Consider the following 18111-nt stretch of genomic DNA (forward strand, 5'->3'; position numbering starts at 1 on the left):
TGCAAGATTTTATGAATAGATTAAATGGAAATTATTCAAATACGCTGTATAATCAATCCTAGTTTATTAAAATATCCATTTGAACAAATATGCATATTAGTCTTCCAATAATCCTGTTTCTAAATTAGATGACCCTGTGTGCAGTGGAAACCTGTCGTTAGTTTTCGGTATTAATAAAAAAATGGCAATATGTTAACATTCACATTTCTTATTTGATTTTTACATATTTTCTCATTCTCAGTTTGAAGTCTAAATGATAAATGTGGCTTTACTACAGAACTGAAATATATAACAATACTAAGCTTAAAAGACAACAAACTCAGATATTAAAAAAAAAAAAAATCATATCTGAAATGCAGTTAACTTAGATGAGTATATTTTGAATTTATTATTGAATAAATGTAATTGTATAGGTCCTCATCGTCTCTCTACAAAAGGTCCAGAGAAAACTTGTTTGCATATGAAAATGCTCGTGTTGTTTGCATATTAATAAGTTCAGTGTTGAACTGTTGAGTGTTTAGCTGAAGTCAGTTTTATAAACAGAGAATATTTACATGTGTTTTAGTACAGAAAGAAACATGTCACTAGTTGTAGGGAAAATAGAATGTGTGAGATAAATGAACAGCGTCACTGCAGAATTCACCACAGATCACTTTGGTCACTAAGCAACAGTTTGAGTCACTGACACAAAACCATTGTGTCTGAAACAAAAAGAAACATCATGTCTCTGTTCAGGAGAATCTCCAGTGTCATAATACTGTGCTAGCAGCAGCAGCGACTGGGATGACTCCAGCGCCCACCCTACCACACTGTCTGTTTCATGTGGCTGTGGTTAGTTGAATATTATTGGTCACTGTAGAGATACTTCATCTTGGTCCGTGGTCTTTGGTTCCAGTGGTTCCGGTGTGTCTTTCAGAAAAACTCACGAGGCGTCTGCAGGCGAGGAGCCGGCTTCACTGACGCCCTCTTCCAGGATTTCCTTGACTTGTTCCAGACTCTCCGCCTGTCGAATTACCTCAAGCTTCACCTGAAGGAAGAGAGACGGGGGAGTAAGTTAACATTTTGTCATTAATGTGGAGTAGCTCCACAGATTTCTAAAGCTAATGATAGTTGTCAGAAAAAAATACTACTTTAGTTTAGTTCATTTTTATCAGTGCTAATACCCAAGAACCATTACACAACTTATCTACTGCAGGTACCCGAGCCGATGAAGGACTCTGATCCCCACTGTTCCTACCTGCAGCGACTGGGAGAGCTGGACAAAGTCCCTCTGCACAGTCTGGATGGTGTCGACCTGTGAGCGCAGGCTGATCGCTTGACTTCGCAGCTCCAGACACTGTTGGTGCAGAGCCGCCTGACACAACAGATCAAACCATATTCAAGTCCAGAATCTCCAGATATTATGATCCTATTAGTACTATTAAATAGACACTCAAGCATGAACCATTTATACTATTCAACAATGTAGAGTTAAATTAGAGTGTCTCGTTTAAGCATTAAGTATTTAGCTTTCATTATCTACATATTAAAGTACAGACTGCTAATCATAGGATAAGATTCACTGAGGCACAACACTTGGATTTACTTTATCTTTGCCGAGAGCCTTGTTGGTGCTCTGTACATGAGAGAGCGCCACCCGTAGGGCGTCCAGTTCATTGCGGCAGGCCGCCAGTTCAGCCTGCAGCTGGTCCCTCTGAGCCTGAATCCTCTCTGTCTCCGTCTTCAGACTGGACAGCTGCACTGCACACACACACAATCGCACACAGGTCTGCATCAAGTTAAGAAATCAATCACCGCTGCATCATGGGGGCTCTTCAACCTGTTTACAACGATGTGCTTATTAAAAAGAAAACTCCAGGTAAATCTGAATGAAATACACCAATAACAAGAATTATTAACTGCCCTCTTACACTTATAATAAAGCAGGAGTTGTTCACTCACCTTCTAAAACCTCTGTTGACAGAAGATGCAGGTGGCAGCAGAGAGGACGTGAGAAAAAGCAGAATAAAACATGTGTCACAGTCGAGACAGACGAGACAGACAGTGCAGGAGAACTGCTTAAATACGGATGTGATGATCCACAGACCGTTCTCCTCTGTCCGAGTGTCCAGCTGCTCCCTCAAGTTCACTATCTCAATGCGAAGACGCTCCTCACAGTGCGCCCCCTGCAGGCGAGTTCCACAGTGAACACATATGAGTAGGAGACACATGAAGAAACTGTCGGCTATAAAACCATGAAATCAAATTAAAACAAAACCGGAACAAAAATAAATAGATGTCAAAATAATTCCAAATCAGGTCATTGGCAACTTGATTACTTGATTACAAAGTAAAATTACAATAATGAGACTTCATAAAAGGTCAAAAATTAATAGTAAGTGAAGTTTTTTCTTTGCTGCAGATATACAGGGAAAGTAAAACCAGTAAACAAGTGATGGTACCTGTAGTGTTGCTTGGAGTGAAGGGTCTGCCACCTCATCCTCAACCTCGTCTCCTTTCAGTCTGGACAGCTCGTTGCACATCTTCCTCTGAGAAAAAGACAACTCCGCCTGCAGGAGAGAATGATCCTTTCAACACCTGCTCCATGGGAACCAAGTGATCAACATGATGTCACTCACCAGCCGGCTCTGGACTGCATTCTGTGATTGGCTAAAAGATTTCTGCAAATCCAGGAGGAGGGCCTCTGAAGTCTGCACCTGAGACTGGAGCATTGACACCTGGACAAAAACACATGTGTATGAGCCTGTGCGTGTCATTTCCATTTCGCTGTCATGAGATCTTGACACAACAGCTCTATAGCTGTTATATAGCTGTTTATAGCTGTTATAGTGTGTGCGTGTCTTCACTACTCTAGGAGCTTTTTTCCCCACCTGTTTGTGTGTGTGGTTGGTCTGCGTGTCCAGTTCTTTCTCCAGCTCCTCCTTCTCCGCCTCCAGCCGGCTCACCTCCCCTCGCAGCTCTGAAACCTGCCAAACACACCACACCCTCTTCACACCTGAAGGACTCGAAGCTGAAGGCTTGACTCAATTTTGGAGTGACAATTATCAATTGCTACATTCAAGATCATGAATAAAGAACAGAAACAGAAAACTATGACAATTCTGGATGTTGAAGCACATGAGAAGTCAAAGATCAAGAATGTTTTCCCTTCAAAGACAAACTTCGGCAGCTTGAAACTATATTCCTGAAATGAGTGTTTGTGTCAGTATACCTGAGCATTGAGTGCATCCCAGTCGCCGTGTGTGACCAGTCGGTGTCCAGCAGGTGGCAAGTAAATGGCCTCGGGCACCAAAGTTCCTGTGGACACCAGTGAGTCCGTGTCTTCCTGAGCGTGGAGTTTCCTGGGCAGGGAGGGCGTGTCTAAGGAGAAGGAGGACAACGAGGCCGAGTCGCAGTGCCGCAGTGAAAAATAACCCTCTGCCGTAAGCTGAGCCCCTTCGCCGTCCGCGGCGGCTTCAAGCTCTGCCGGCTGGCCGCGAGTCCTCTCTATCGATGCCATCGCCTCAGCCTCTGTCATCCTGCTGGTGTTCGATGTCGAAGATTCGCTACTGGAGACTTCAGCGTCCATCCTGCTTCTCCTTCCACTCATCTAACAGGTGGAGAAACACAAATTGGTGGGATTGAGTCCTGGAACACCTGGAACACAAGTTAATAAAGTGAAAGAAAGTTTAACACTGACCATGCTCTGTACACTGGATCTCCTCCACTCCACAGGCTGAGACTGGAGAACCGCTATCCTGGCCTCATACTGCGCTGCTGTCTCTGCAAATACAACAGGATAATGATGACACCATTCATCACAAAGTGTAAGAATCTATGGAGTAGAAGTGTTGGATTGACATACATTGACTCCAGATTCAAATAATCAAGCTAACGTTTCTCTATCGTTTCTTTTATCAGGCCGTGTCCACACAAGCCGCCAAACACAAACACACTCTGACCTCTGAGAGCCTCCTGCAGCGACTGGATCTCTTGATCACATTGTTTCTGCAGCTCTGCCAGTTCCTCCTGTTTGCTCAGCTCGCAGATCGTCGCCACTCCCTGCCAGTGTTCGGCCTGAGCTCGGCACTCGGCTAGCTGGGCCTGCAGGCTCGCCTCTGGGAAAATGACAAACGTGTTCTTATGTTATTACGTTATGTATTCTGGCATTATTTTAGCTTTGTAATACAACAAAGCACATTTGTGTCATCGTGGTTTGACTGTGGCAGAGAAGTACTTTACACACTGTTACAGAGGTCAGCCTGAAAGATAATAATCTGCATTTCAACCCAAAGAAACAATGGATGACAGCCCCTGACGACATTCTTACTCTACATGACAAAGTGTCAGGGCACAGAACGATTTATTGTCAAATATTTTTAATGTCACATAATTTACTTCTTAACATATATTACACTAATAGTTTACTTGCAGGTCGTATTGCCATACACACACCCTACATGTAATGTGTATATTTGTATAGGCACTGTATATATGAACTCAACTTTAACAATTAAAACTATTTTGTTTATAGTCACATATTTTCTTTAAAGTTTAATCCCCTGCTGTGTTTATTGTCACATGTGTTGTAAACATCAAATATTACACAAATATTTTACTTGAGGATAGTATGTACATTTGTAGATGTATTGTATATGTATGAAACACTTTATTGCAGTATTTCTACTTTAACATGAGGCTGTGAACACTTTATCCACCCCTGTTGAAAAGTATTTCATTTGTTGTGACATATTTTACTTATGATCACATATTTTGTGTATTGTCAGATGTATAAAACAGTTGAAATGAGCTCAAACTTTAACAACCCAGACAGTACTGCTTTATTGCAGTATCTGTACTTTAACATAAGTACAGTGTATACTTTATTTTTTGCACAATGTGTACAGTACAGTTCACTTACGCAGTAAACTTGTGATATTTGTATTTGAAGAAATCAAACCGAACTCTCGCGATAAGATCAATATCTTGACAATATTAAAAGTCTCTCTGTGGAGGATTACATGGGTTTAAGTGTTAGCTTGCGGCTAGCAGCGCCCGTTCATCTCCATGGCAAACGAAGCTAACAGGTGGTTCGGTCCACAGGCCCCAAGTGAAGCAAAGTTAATGTTTAATGGAAGTTCAGCTCATTTCAAACCAGGTTAACGTGGCTTGTGTTTATTACCTGAGTCTCCGGTGTTCATCGTCTCCCCTGACAGCTCCTCCATTCACCCGCCGACAGGTTAGACACAGACGGACCGACGGTCCCACGGAGCTGCCCCGGACATTTTGATGGTTTCTGGACGAACAGCGGGACTTTAGCGTGGAAACGGTCCGAACTGTGTCCGCTTCAGGAAACAACTTTCCCCGGTGTGAGCTGCGGAAACACGTCAACCTCCTTCCTGTTCCCTGACGCCTCTCTCCCTCTGTCCTCCTCTGTCCTCCCCTGTCCTCCCCTGGTCCTCCCCTGGTCCTCCTCTGTCCTCCCCTGTCCTCCCCTGGTCCTCCTCTGTCCCTCTGTCCTCTGCAGTCAGAGAGAACGTGTTTGTTTCTTCACTTTCTGCTTGTTAATAAACTAAGAAAGGAGTTGACACGTTTGTTTATTGAAGTGCTAACACCCACATGTCCTCCACCCTGTTTAACCAGTAGCTGCTGACCCCTGGAGGCCACCCAGCCCCAGTTTGAGCCACATTCATAAATAACTGTACATATTTGATTCATTATCATATATTTGGTTTACTGTCACATGTTTTTTATTTATTCAAAATTTACTGACACATTTTGTTATTGGAATGTGTTTTATTCATAATGACACATTTTGTTAATTTGAACAATTATTGTCACATTTTTATTGAATAATTTTCATTATACAAACATTGCATCCAGTCACATTTTCTTAGTGTTGAATCTTATATATTATGACGTTTTTTCATGCTGTTTATTGTCTGTATTTTGCAAGGTACATATTCTATTTATCATCACATATTTTGTAAATTGTTATATATTGACGTTATGTCTATAGTCACCTAATTCAACTATCATCACATTGTCATATTTTATTTATTGTCACACATTATTTTTCAGATTGTTGTCCCACATTTTTTAACTCTAAAAAATAAAAAAACAGTTGAAAATACTTCATCCTCCTGTATTCAACCCCATCTCCAAGTAAAAAAAAAAAGCCTCATTACTTTCTATATTGAACATACTTTTCTTTATTAATCAGTTGTATTTAAAACAGTCACAAGTACAAAGGAAAGTACAAAAAGTGGAAGTAGTCACTGAAACGGTTTGATCTCAGTCTCACAATCTAGATTTACTTCACTTGCAGGCGTTGTGTTGTTAATTGAATATTCTTCATATTATAACACAGAAGTTCATGATGTAAATTTGTGCATTAATACCAAAACTGTATTTCCTGGTACGAGTCATGAAGCAGACAAAGTACTGTATAAAATGCTGGTGAAAGTCTTGGAAAAACAGCAACACATACAAAGTGACCTACGTAAACCAGTGCTATATGTCATTTAAGCAAAATACAGTTTCTCTGATAAAGTAATATCATAAATAGTTTGCAATTCTTTAAATATCTTAAAGTGGTGTGAGCCTGAATTCCTTTGAGGGGAGCAGTCACAGAGGACGTGTTTATAAATGCCCACAACAAACATGTTATCTGGAACTTGAGTTCACCTGCTGTGAGAGTGAACCCTGCTTATCTGCAGGTAGTGTTTTCTACAGAGGTAACATCAAGTTGTTTTTTTTACAGAACTCAAAGCACCAGAATTTGTACCAAGTGCTGTTGACTGTAATTTACATCTGCACAATTAAAAAAAATAGCCAGTTGGTGTTAGATGTTGGAAACATTTTAGACGCGGGGTCGCTGTGGGGAAGCCGAGTCTGTGTGCATCACAACAGTTTCTACGCATCCATGTCCTGGTCGCTGACACTTTGGCGAAGGTATTCGTCATAGAGAATTTTCTAGAGGAAAGGAATAAACAATTAACAACATAACTCAACACAGCCCATGTATGGCCAGAACAGTTCAGAGTCAGTCACGTTCACGGTACCTTTTTGTTCTTGACCACCTCCTGAACATACTCCAGCTTTTCCTGCAGCTGCCTTTTCTGTTTGCCTGACAGAGTTGGTCGAGTTCTGCAAAGAATCGAAGGGAAACAACTCAAAGACCAAGAATTTGGATCAGGTTGGTGATTCACAGAAATACAGTAGATGCAGAGGTTGGAAAAGTAAAGGCTTTGTTTTTTGTTTGCTCCAGGTCCACAGGGAGCCATTATCACATGCAGCTGCACAACAAAAAGAAACTAAAGTTCTCAGAGTGAAAGGACTGTTTCTACTTCCTTTTGAAAACTGAACTGAGAAGCTCTTTTTGATTTCACAAAGGGAACTGAAAGTGACACCGTTGCAGACGAGTGAGGTTAAATAAAGCAGTGACAAATAAGTAGTGAAATAATATTTACAATAAGAAGCGTGAGCTGCATGACACTAATAAACAAAATATTGTTTAAAAATCTGTCTTGAGAGAGAAAAGGGGTACATTGGATTAAGTGTCTACACAATGTTGAGGATATTACAGGAAATGAAAAAAGGTCTAATCTTGAATTCTGTGTCATTTCAGGACAAAGGCTGTAATGGGGCTCTGATCCGACTCTCCTACCTGAAGGAGTAGCGTGCAACGATGAGCAGGAGGAAGGAGAGAATGATCAGTCCGCCACAGCTGTACAGCTGCTGCTCCATGGAGAGGGACTCAAATATTTTCACTATGGGATTCTGTGGATTACAAGAGCAGCTACAATTACACTTGATGACTTTAAAGACTCTTTGTGAATCTATTTCTTGCTTGAATGGACACTCACCAGGTAGAGTGAGAGCGCCTGTGTGCCCTCGTGGCCCAGAGCCACATCCAGCAGCTCCTTGGACAGAATGCCCAGCACCAGCAGAGCCATCAGAGCCATCGGGACACTGAAGCCCAGCAGAGTGAGGAAGCAGCTCTTACAGCGCGCTCGTCGGTTCTCTACAGCGGTTTGCCTGTGAGAGCAGAGGGTCAAAGTTATTCTCTGGGAGCATTGAGGACTGATGCTACTGTTTATGTATCATAGACTATATAAAGATGGGAAGATGCGTCTCCACTTCCTCCCACTATCCAAATAAAGCCCAAATATTCTTGATATGAACACTGCCATCTTACTGCCACACTCTAGCATGGAGGAGGCGGGGTTAATGACCAATTCTGCAGCCAGCCAGCAGGAGGCAACTGAGATGTTTTGGCTTCACATTCAGTGAGCTATGGTGTCGTCCATCTTAATATACAGTTTATGGTGTGTACTACAGTGTATAGCTGCTCAGGTCCATACTTCTATGAGATGATATTACGTTTGTGTAACGCAAAGCCTTTGTGCGTGTTACCTGTCGTTACTGAGCGTGTCAGTGACGGCCTCACTGATGAGCTCACAGTCCTTCTCCAGAGAGTTGAGGGCATTCTGGACCGTTTGGTTGATCGTTTTCTCGATGGCGCGACACACTTCCTCAATCTGGTTCACACAGCGACTTGGCTAAGAAGAGAAGAACGAAGAAATTCAATGTCAGCCCGTACTACTAACTAATTGGAATGACACTGGATACAAAGAGCAAATAAAAGGGAGCTGGTGTACAAGCTTAAAAAACTGACAAACGTGTAAAACTCACTGACAGTGCAGCTCTTACCTTGTTAGGATTGGGGATATAGATGGTGGGCATGTCAAAGCCACATTTGTTGAGTCCTGGTCGCTTGCAGAGCTCCTGGACAATCTGCATCATTACTCTCTGAGAAAACGAGAAATAAGTCAGGAAGAGAGAGGGAGGATGTCACTTCCACTATTGAGTTTCTGGGTCATTTCTGTTACTATATTGTGTAGAAGTGAGCGTGCGTTTTGTGTCAAATGACCTCCTAATCTGTTACAGTCAGACAATATTAGCAATGGAGTTTATTTTTTTTTATCTTACAGGGACAGAAAGTCCTGGTGGTGACCTAATAACACATTTTTATTGTGAGCTGTTGCTGTGCATACCTGTCTGTCTGACTCTCCCCCAGCCTCGTCGGCTTTGCTCAGGAAAAAACGCAGGCGGTCCCCGTGTTTCTCATTCAGACACTCCACGATGTTGAGTGTGCGCTTGCACAGAGCCTGACCCATGGGGTCAAAGAAGACCAGAATCAGGTCACAGAGATCACCTGAGAGTGACAGTGGGAAGGACCATTATTTTACAGATTAGGTCGACTATTAGAAAATGTTTAAGTTAATCATTACTCTTCAGGGGGATTTTTGTTAATTTTCTATTCAATTTTCTATTCTATGCTTAAGTATATTTCGACACAAAACTTAGAATCATATCACAGTTTAACACAGAGAAAACATGATTCCAGTGAAAGATGATAACAAACCTTAAGCTCTCACAGGAAGTTATGACATTAAAAATAATACAAAAGTACTAATGAACTGCATACAGTATATTAAATTTGGATCCAACACAAAGCCTTGATAACTGCAGTACAATAGCAGCCAAGTTCAGTTAGTTTCCACCCACCCAGCCACAGGAGAACATCGTCCACATCGAAGGGATACTTCATATCACCGTCCACCAAACCTGGCGAATCCACAAATGTCACCAAGCTGAACCGTTTCTGTCGTGACGTGCAGATCTCTGTGCTCAGGTACTCTGAAACACCTAGATATCAAAATAGAGATCAGAAAATATCAGTTAGTAGCAAGTAAGCCGTTACAGCACAATAACCTGAATTCAACTTTGAGTGACACATCAATCATCAAAGTCTATCGTTAATGAATACTGTTTGTCTCAGGGTGGGCTCAGTGGGCATCCTCCACAGGCTACACACAAACTAGATGTAATAAATACTATAGATGGACAAACGACAACATACAGAAAATCTCTGGGCAACATGAACTGCTTGGCAGCAGCTGAAAATCTCACCTTTGAACTCTTGCAGAGGCTTGAAGTGGGGATATAGGTGAAGGGTGGCATTTCCCTAAAGAAGAAAGAAAGATCAGTCGCACTGAGCTGAAATCATTAGAGAAGATCTGATTTAGGTTTGTGTAATAAACTGCTATAATGAGAAGTTACTTAAACGGAAAGTGAGTGATTGACAGTTGAACTTATTATTAAATTTCACTGGACCAAAAATGCATCTACTTCACAAACATGAGCTCCTGCTGCACTCACTGTGAGAGATTCTCTCTTCCGTCCACTTGTGATAAAGCTGAAGCCTTGAGTCTCAATAGCCACTCCAGTGCGCTGGATGTGCTCCTCCACATACCTGACAAGGAAGAACAAAGTCAAACATGAGTCGTTTTCAAACTCGGGGGAAAATGGCCAGAAAATTGGGTGTGGATAATTTCCAGAGTTTCCCTTTCGAAGAAACGCAGCAGGAGATCGTCTGGGTCGGACACATTCACTACAAGGGGGAAAATGGCCCCTGGGTAGTGCATGCAGGAGGCACATTAACAAGTGCATGATCAGGCATTGATGTAGATTTTACAGATTTAGACTCAGTAGACCCGTTATAACTTTTGAACATGATCAGTAATGTGTGCCGTTTGTCTTTCTACAGACATATTTCTTTCACACTACATTGAAGTTGTCTGGAAATACTTCTCTAAAAATTGTACAGCTATTTTTATTAGGCATTCAATGAGTCAATGTCGTGCGTCATACTCATACACACGTTCGATTAGTTTACTCCTAATTCTTTATAAACACAGAAGATAATATGTCCACGATGAAGTTGATGACTATTCACCAGTTGATGAAGGAGCTCTTCCCAGCAGAGTGGTTTCCCATCAGCATCACGGTGATCTTTTTCCTGGGAGCCAGCAGCTTCACACCAACAGATTCAGCCACTGTGATCAACCCTGAACGAGACAGAGAACACGATTAGGGCTGACACTACTTTACTTTTTTGTGTTTCCCCTGATCACTCCCATTAAGACTGGATGACTCAAAGCAAACCTTCATTCATTTTATTGGAACACATACTTCTTGTAAACTGGCAAGAAAAACTAGTTTAAAACAAAACTAGCACGAGCTTCATTGCAAAATTCTGTATCCGTGTCATCGTTGACTAAAAGCGGCTACATCAGTGGGTGAAGTAACTACAGCACGTCAGCCAAGTCACACAATCCCTGCTGCTCACTAGCTAGCTAACAGTTAGCTCCCTGCTATCTAGCGCTACACACCAACTTAGCCAGCTAACCACCAAGTTAGCTCAGCTAGCTTAGCGACCTAATCAAACGTGTCGCTTCTGGACCCGGGAGGTCAACAGGTCGAATCCCAGCCCGCTCACCACTGACGGGATCCGCGTACAGTTGATGACAATCCCTCAAGATGCGCTCGTCGCAGGACACGGCGCCGGACAGCGCCTCTGCGTTGGCCGCACTTCGGTTCTTCACCCGTCCGGACATTGTTACGCGGTGGTGGAGTTACAGTTTCCCACGGAGGCGTCCGAGCATGAAGCTGAAGTCGCTGCGAACAAAGCCGGTGTGTCTGGTTTGAATCGCCCCGGTGCGTTGAGACACGGGATCGAGACGCGGCGCGGCCACGTCGTCAGCTTCAACGGCTTTCTTTCCTGACGCACGGGCTTGTGGGTAATGTAGTTCCAGCCGTGGAATTTATAGTCATGACACACACACACACTTGTCTCTCTATGGTTGTGGGGGCTCTCATTAGCATAATGCATTCCATAACCCTTGACCATCCAAAATTCAAATGCTTTACCTAAACCTAATTCTTAACCCTAAAGCCAGGTCAAAAACCTCAAACAACCCTTTGATCACACAACACACAACACACACACAGACGTTTGTACAGCTATCTTGGTGAGGACACTCATTGACATAATGTATTCCCCAACCCCTAACCCTAACCATCCAAACTAAATGCCTAACCCTTAACCTAACCTAAACCTGATTCTAACCCTAACCCTAAAACAAAGACTTAACCCCCAAACAGTCCATTAAAGAGGGGTCACGAAGTGAGGACCGGCCAAAATGTCCTCACTCCATAGGTTGTAGACTCAATCTGGTCCTCACAAAGACAGCCGTACAAGAGCACACACACGCACACACACAGGATAAAAAAGAAAGTAAAGCTGTAGCAAGTTTTCACAACTGTATATAAATACACAAGTTCAGCAGCAGGATGTGACCGAAAACAGTTGATTAATCATCGACATAGTTCTTCTATAGATAGGACTAAAGTTACCCACACTGTAAGACAGTAAATACAGTGCACAATCTAATACAATCTTTGAGGAATAAAAGAACACAAATCGACTCAAGAATTCATAGTGATTTAATATGTCAAGTGAATCAAATTAATAAAAACACAAGACACTTCAGAAATTCAGTGCAAAGTTTGTAAGTAGACATCTGTTGGTTCATTTTCACGTTTCAGCACGTACAAGCAAACCAGTCGGCGAAGTCTTATGTATAACATTGGTAATAATAAATAAAATAATACAATTTAATTTATTTGATCACTTGCTCTCCCATCTTCCTGTCCTATCATGTAGTACCTACGCAGGAAGTACCGAACCAATTTTCTTGAAACTTGGGGGAAGGGTGCGACACGGGCCGACCGATAATTCCTTACGCATGGATCAGGTCAAAGGGGCATTATAGGGCATTTTATTTTTTACATTTTCACAGATTTCCCAGGAAATAATTCATGGATCTTGATGAACAAAAATCAGGCACATTTGGGGAACTGATATCTATGAGTGTGCGCAATTTGGTGCAGCTTCTGTCTTGATACTAAAATTGAATAAGGCAGAAAAAATATATAAATAATCGGAACTTTAACGCTGGAACAACACACATGCTATTAGTGCTCATAATGTCAGTGGAGATGGAAAGAAGCCCAGGTGCACTGGACCTGAATGAGCATCTGCATGGACGTAAAGAACAATTTTAACATTTTACTATATAATATCACATTTCAACAGCAGAGCCTCTCCACTCCGCTTATGAAGCTTTTAGGATTCGTGGCGCCTCCTGAAACTGCTTTGCGTCTAATTAAATGACATTTTACAGCCACAATCTCTTCCATTTCCCCTAAGTGCCTAATGGCCATGCTCTCTAGCTTTACAGCATACAGAACATGCATGTCACATATTATGAAATCTGTTCATTCAGCCTGAAAACAAGTTGGATACATAAGATGATGCAGCTGCCTCCCATCACTGAAACTAATATGAGCTCAGCTGCTGGTTGTTGACAGCCTTTTGATGACAGAAGTGTTTATCTCAGTAATCCTAACAGATGCAAACCACTTGATGCGTAATTCTCAATTTCCCACCAGTGAGATGACACATACTTGTGCGAACATTTGGAAAGACCAGGCTGTCGAATGTGAAATGGCCTTTGCTTCCACCGACTGTTACCACTAGAGAACGTGTTTGTCCTCTAGCTTCAGCCTGTCTGGGCTGAAGCTAGAGCTCCAGCAACTTCTTCATTTTCTATTCACATGTACACATCAAAATCAGTCCACACACTTTTCTCCCTGATTGCCCCCTTATCGCACTTCCATTAATGTTGTATGTGTTATGTTCAGCAGCCCATTGAGGTTGTTCTCACAAGATTTCACTGGCTTAATGTGTTTCTTGTTAGCATTGAATAAATTAGCACAATTTGTGCCAGTGGAAATCATGTGGTTAGCCTCATCTGTTGATGAAGTGTGCCACTGAGCACCATGTGGGTTTTTACACCTAGAGTCTCTTTTTTTTTTGTTTCTGTTCTATAAGAAAAATCAAACAGCATACATTTTAACAAGCTTTCAACCTGCTACTTAGGCCCTGTTCAAAGATCCGTTCACAAGTGGTCAGTGTTAAGTCCGTCCTGAATGCGTCTCCTGTGACCACTTGTGATCAAACCTCACTTACCCGGAAAATAAATATGTACGACATTTGCGTAAGTGAGGACCAAATAATGTTGTTTTTAGCCAGGGGAAAGATTTTACCAATTTAAGAAAAGTCTCCATCAATATGTACTGAATAGTGTTGATAGTGTGGTTCACGCGGCTAAATGAATGCGGCCATGTGCGTCCCACACCACCTCTGAATGTGGTCTGAGTGATCTGAACGCATTTGGGTGCGACCTGGACTTAGCGCTGGCCACTTGTGAACGGATCACTCAGGACAGATGTACCAGGCCTGAATGGGGTTTTACATTCATTTCATTAGTTCTGCTACATTAGTAGAGTAAAGCTGCATAGCCACAATGTCCATCATTCATTGTACATCATGTACCGTTAATGAGATGTTTATTAGGCTTTCATTATCATAAATGTAATTTTAATGTTAAAATTAGTGAGGTACAGTGTTAGGTGTCATGCATTCTAATTATCAAGCACTCTCAGCACTCACTGAGAGTAGTGATGCTCATGTTCGTGTTTCCTTCATGGTTTTGTCAGAACAGTCTTGGTTTGGTTACCAGTGGGACTTCCTCTCTTTGGCAACCAGCTCCAGGAAATGGGAATGACTTGCATAGAGGGGTGAAGACGAGTCCACATCAGCCCACTTGACTTGTCCTGCGTCATCGCCGGCTTGCAGCGGCAGCTCGCTCACACTGTCGCCTACGGTAACAACAGAGATATCTCACAGTCCCACAAAAATGCAGTTTGTTGCCCCCAGAGTGAAAATGTATCAGAACTATACATTTCAATTGTTTAATGCAAAAATTATTGATACCTGAGTCATCATGGAAGTTGACCACGACTGTCTCCATCCAAGCATTGTCAGTGTTTCTAGGATCATCCACATAGCCTTTATAGACCTGAGGGAGAAAAACAAGATACTTCAGTTTTCTTATAGAGGCAACTTATTGACCAGAAAGTGATAAGCAAGTCTTTGTCAGCTGCCCACCTGAAACCCTGTTGATTTAAAGAGTTTCGTGATGCGCTCATTGATTTTTGCTCTCTCCGATGGCGACACCGAAAGAGAGTTCAACGCTTCCTCCGAGAACTCCCGCTGCAGCGTGAGGGTGACCTGCTCCCCTGCATCCACCATCCCCTACAACACGAGCACATGGCACACACATTAACACGCAAGTCACAGACACATGGCATCCTAAATAACCCAAACCACACCCCCCATTCCTCGGCTGTGAATTTATTTCTGTTATCCTTGAGAAATCTTGAATAGTTGTGAGCATAAAATGGTCGGCAGGTAGATCGTGAAAATTTAAACGTGAAATTCACCAACCCCAGGGATGGCCCACTGCCCACAGTCCTTCCTCTTGATGGACACAAACTGCAGGATAGGCTTTTTGGTGACTGGGTGTTGTATCTTTGCTCCTTTGGCATCTACTTTCCACCTGCCAGAGAGCGACATATGAAAAGAAAACTGCAAAGTACACAAGGCTCCTTGATCTAATGAACTGTGATTAGCGAGAATCTGGATAGTAAAGATGTGTAAAGTAAAGAAAAGATTACCTGGTGACAACTGGATCTGCCGCATGATTGGGTCCCCATCGTCCCAGCAGACCTCTAGCGATCAACCCTGTGCGTCCACGAGGATTCCTAAAGGAGTGAAAAGTGAGTTCAATCATTTGTTTCTTAACAATTCTTGGAAAATATGTTTTTCATAAATGTATATTGAAGAGCTCGTACAAATAAAAAAGTCTTTAGTACTCTGGTCAGTTTTCCTGACATGTTTGTCCATTAATATTAAAGCTTACTGAAGTGATTGCTCTTTATATTAAAATTTAATGAAATATTTCTGGGATGCGAAAGTGTTGCTAAAATGAAAGGTCCCTCCGGAGAATCGACATCCCCGCGAGCAGCTCTTTGCAACCACTGCTGGATTAAAGCCATCATTAGGAAAAGTGTTTCGCACATTAGCAATCAGAACAAGAGAGATATAACCATAACCATTGATCCGGCAACTTTCTTCTGAAGTCTGCTTTGTATCTGTCAAAGCTTGAAAATCCTTAAATCCAGAGGTAATATTTAATTTTTTAGGTAAAACAATTTCTCTTGCTCTGCAACTTACAGTGGCTTTCCATTTTCAACCTTGTAGCTGCCCTCGAAGCTTGTCCTGTCCACAGAACCATCCACAGCGTTGAAATTTGGACTGAAAGACCTGCAAAAACAAGAAAAAGTCATCAAAACTGGTTGGATTAATGTGCAATGGACTCACACAGCTAGCTTTACATGTAAAAATCTCACAACAGCCAGGGAAATCTATAACTAATTCTACAGGGCATTCATCTATCCACTCATCCATTATCTATACCACTTATCCTTTAAGGGTTGCTGCCGGCTGACATTGGGGAAGAGGTGGGCCACACCCTGGACAGGCGGGAAATGTATTGCAAGGCAGACATATAGATTTAAACCATTCACACTCACATTTGCAACTAAAGTCAATTAAGAGTCTCAAATTAACCCAAATCTGTATGTCTTTGGATATATTTTTTCGGCACGAGTTGCTCACCCGATATCAGGATCTGCCCATGCTGGCTTCTTTGCTACCGCAGAGTCGGTGTGGCTGACTGGTTTATACTGTGGCCAGTTCTGACTCCAGTCCACCTGGTTATCGGGCACCGGGAAGCGCTTGACGTTGGATCCTGGATACTGAGGGCATCTGGATTTTGCGTGAGGAACCGCTGAGGTCGGCATTGTCAGGACGCTGGTCGTGTAGAGGTTACAGCAACTGGAAGTGATCGGTCTGGCGGTGTGGCTGCTGATGAAAGGAGGGAAGGATGAGCAGGCGATGGCAGACCTGCAGGGGAAGAAATGTCAGACACGTTGGGTTGAGACCCCCCCGCCCCCATATCCACTCCTTGCTTTTGTGGCTCTTCAGGAGATAATAGATAAACACCTTCCCACAGCATTAACTTCATGCCACACTAAAAAAACACTTTACTGTTGTTAGCGTATTGAAATCATCATGACATCAGGACAAGTCATTTTTACAGTATGATACACACATCTGTCAGCTTACGTAATAATGATTTCGCAAACATCACATGATTATTTGTTGAATTCTGTTTGACATTTTAATACTGATATGTTTTTCAATTTGATTTTGCACGTAAGCCCAGCACTGTGGTTCACTGTGCTATTGATTTTAAATCACATGGCCTGGCTCGGCTGATAATGGCGTCATTTCAGGGACTTTGACAGAAACAGCCCATAACTCTTGTCTACTCTTGCAACGTTAGCTTCGAGCTAACCTAGTCCTGTACGTGTAAACATGTAGCTGCTACGTGAACGTGTCCGTACCTACGTCCGGAGGAGCCCACGGTGCAGGGGAGTCCGAGGAGAGTGAGCGCTAGACGGATCCGGCACATCCAGTTTCGCCGCAGAAGGAAATGAATCATTCCTTCAGACGGACCCAAGCATCGATCAACCACAACATGCGAGAGCACCGTAACCAGGAAGTGCACCGCCCTGCGTGGTGACGTCACCGAGGGCGTGCGGTTCCAGCAGTCGCACTCGTTTCCATGGTGACCACCTTCAAGTATATATTGGTGAATCTGCCTCTCTCACAAATTAATTAATTAATTCATCTACAACACATTGGCCAGTTTTTACATAAATACCGTTTACTTCACATCATACAAGTGTTGTGTAAAGATTTATTTGTAAAAGCGACTATTTTCCCTTTTGAATGACAATATTTTATGTGACAGTGTAAATGTGACCTTAGAAAAACATTATACAGGTTTGGAGACAATTGTGCTAATTTATTTAGTGTATTGATAAGGAAAACCTATTATGTGATGCTTCATTTCCATTTTAAATACTACGAAATACAGCATCACGAAAGCATCACTTTGTTGTCTTGTTTATTTGTGTATGTGTGTGTGTGTGTGCACAAGCAAAATTGACATTATTACCAAATGGTGATATACCATATCTTGACGTAAGTGTAAAACAATTAGACGAATCGAGATCATTTTGTTTTAATAACAGGTTTCCTCTTCATTACCAAATCTTGGACTAATATGAACATGTGGAGAATGTAAGGCATCATTATATTTTCATTTTGATTATGTTAATAGTGATATACAGACGAATACATTATAACAACAGGGCTTCACCATATGCACAATGTCACTGTATACT

At 42.2% G+C, this 18111-nt stretch overlaps 3 protein-coding genes across 5 annotated transcripts; all 3 read right to left on the reverse strand.

Moving 5' to 3' along the window:
- Positions 1 to 47: 47 nt before the first annotated feature.
- rabep2 (rabaptin, RAB GTPase binding effector protein 2) lies at positions 48 to 5609 on the reverse strand. The gene is made up of 12 exons (XM_035180262.2): positions 5162 to 5609; positions 3942 to 4097; positions 3680 to 3762; positions 3212 to 3589; positions 2871 to 2966; positions 2619 to 2717; positions 2442 to 2549; positions 2087 to 2165; positions 1942 to 1953; positions 1586 to 1740; positions 1238 to 1354; positions 48 to 1027 (listed from the first exon to the last, which is right to left on the reverse strand). The coding sequence occupies exons 1-12, from the start codon at positions 5202 to 5204 to the stop codon at positions 923 to 925; spliced, it is 1431 nt and encodes a 476-aa protein (XP_035036153.1). The 5' UTR covers positions 5205 to 5609; the 3' UTR covers positions 48 to 922.
- Positions 5610 to 6171: 562 nt separating this feature from the next.
- On the reverse strand, positions 6172 to 11612 carry si:ch211-11k18.4. The gene is made up of 12 exons (XM_035181530.2): positions 11327 to 11612; positions 10784 to 10895; positions 10207 to 10300; positions 9958 to 10012; positions 9553 to 9693; positions 9039 to 9199; positions 8695 to 8793; positions 8398 to 8543; positions 7848 to 8019; positions 7649 to 7761; positions 7044 to 7128; positions 6172 to 6954 (listed from the first exon to the last, which is right to left on the reverse strand). The coding sequence occupies exons 1-12, from the start codon at positions 11442 to 11444 to the stop codon at positions 6895 to 6897; spliced, it is 1356 nt and encodes a 451-aa protein (XP_035037421.1). The 5' UTR covers positions 11445 to 11612; the 3' UTR covers positions 6172 to 6894.
- A 703-nt stretch (positions 11613 to 12315) lies between these two features.
- Positions 12316 to 17455, reverse strand: nudt9 (nudix (nucleoside diphosphate linked moiety X)-type motif 9). Of its 3 annotated transcripts, none has more exons than XM_035179988.2 (8): positions 17266 to 17455; positions 16475 to 16723; positions 16031 to 16120; positions 15472 to 15558; positions 15242 to 15353; positions 14903 to 15049; positions 14729 to 14813; positions 12316 to 14613 (listed from the first exon to the last, which is right to left on the reverse strand). In XM_035179988.2, exons 1-8 carry the CDS (start codon positions 17361 to 17363, stop codon positions 14468 to 14470), a joined length of 1014 nt encoding a protein of 337 aa, XP_035035879.1. In that variant the 5' UTR covers positions 17364 to 17455; the 3' UTR covers positions 12316 to 14467. The 3 variants fall into 3 exon arrangements, with proteins under 3 accessions (XP_035035879.1, XP_035035881.1, XP_035035880.1); XM_035179990.2 differs by having other exon boundaries at positions 16475 to 16762; positions 17266 to 17451; XM_035179989.2 differs by having other exon boundaries at positions 16475 to 16762; positions 17270 to 17426.
- Positions 17456 to 18111: the final 656 nt, after the last annotated feature.

The sequence above is a fragment of the Hippoglossus stenolepis genome, chromosome 16 (assembly GCF_022539355.2).
Source record: "Hippoglossus stenolepis isolate QCI-W04-F060 chromosome 16, HSTE1.2, whole genome shotgun sequence".
Classification (NCBI taxonomy): Eukaryota; Metazoa; Chordata; class Actinopteri; order Pleuronectiformes; family Pleuronectidae; genus Hippoglossus; species Hippoglossus stenolepis.

Excerpts from the sequence above, each read along its gene's own strand:
- rabep2 (XM_035180262.2), bottom strand. The coding sequence starts at position 5,204 with ATGGAGGAGCTGTCAGGGGAGACGATGAACACCGGAGACTCAG. Across the intron at positions 2,967-3,211 it reads GGGATGCACTCAATGCTCAG|GTTTCAGAGCTGCGAGGGGA; the intron begins GTATACTGACAC and ends TGTGTTTGGCAG. Across the intron at positions 1,028-1,237 it reads AGCTCTCCCAGTCGCTGCAG|GTGAAGCTTGAGGTAATTCG; the intron begins GTAGGAACAGTG and ends CTCTTCCTTCAG.
- si:ch211-11k18.4 (XM_035181530.2), bottom strand. The coding sequence starts at position 11,444 with ATGTCCGGACGGGTGAAGAACCGAAGTGCGGCCAACGCAGAGGCGCTG. Across the intron at positions 10,896-11,326 it reads GTACGCGGATCCCGTCAGTG|GGTTGATCACAGTGGCTGAA; the intron begins GTGAGCGGGCTG and ends TGTCTCGTTCAG. Across the intron at positions 8,544-8,694 it reads ATATCCCCAATCCTAACAAG|CCAAGTCGCTGTGTGAACCA; the intron begins GTAAGAGCTGCA and ends TTCTCTTCTTAG.
- nudt9 (XM_035179990.2), bottom strand. The coding sequence starts at position 17,363 with ATGATTCATTTCCTTCTGCGGCGAAACTGGATGTGCCGGATCCGTCTA. Across the intron at positions 16,763-17,265 it reads GTGGGCTCCTCCGGACGTAG|GTCTGCCATCGCCTGCTCAT; the intron begins GTACGGACACGT and ends CTTCCCCTGCAG. Across the intron at positions 15,354-15,471 it reads GCAGATCCAGTTGTCACCAG|GTGGAAAGTAGATGCCAAAG; the intron begins GTAATCTTTTCT and ends GCTCTCTGGCAG.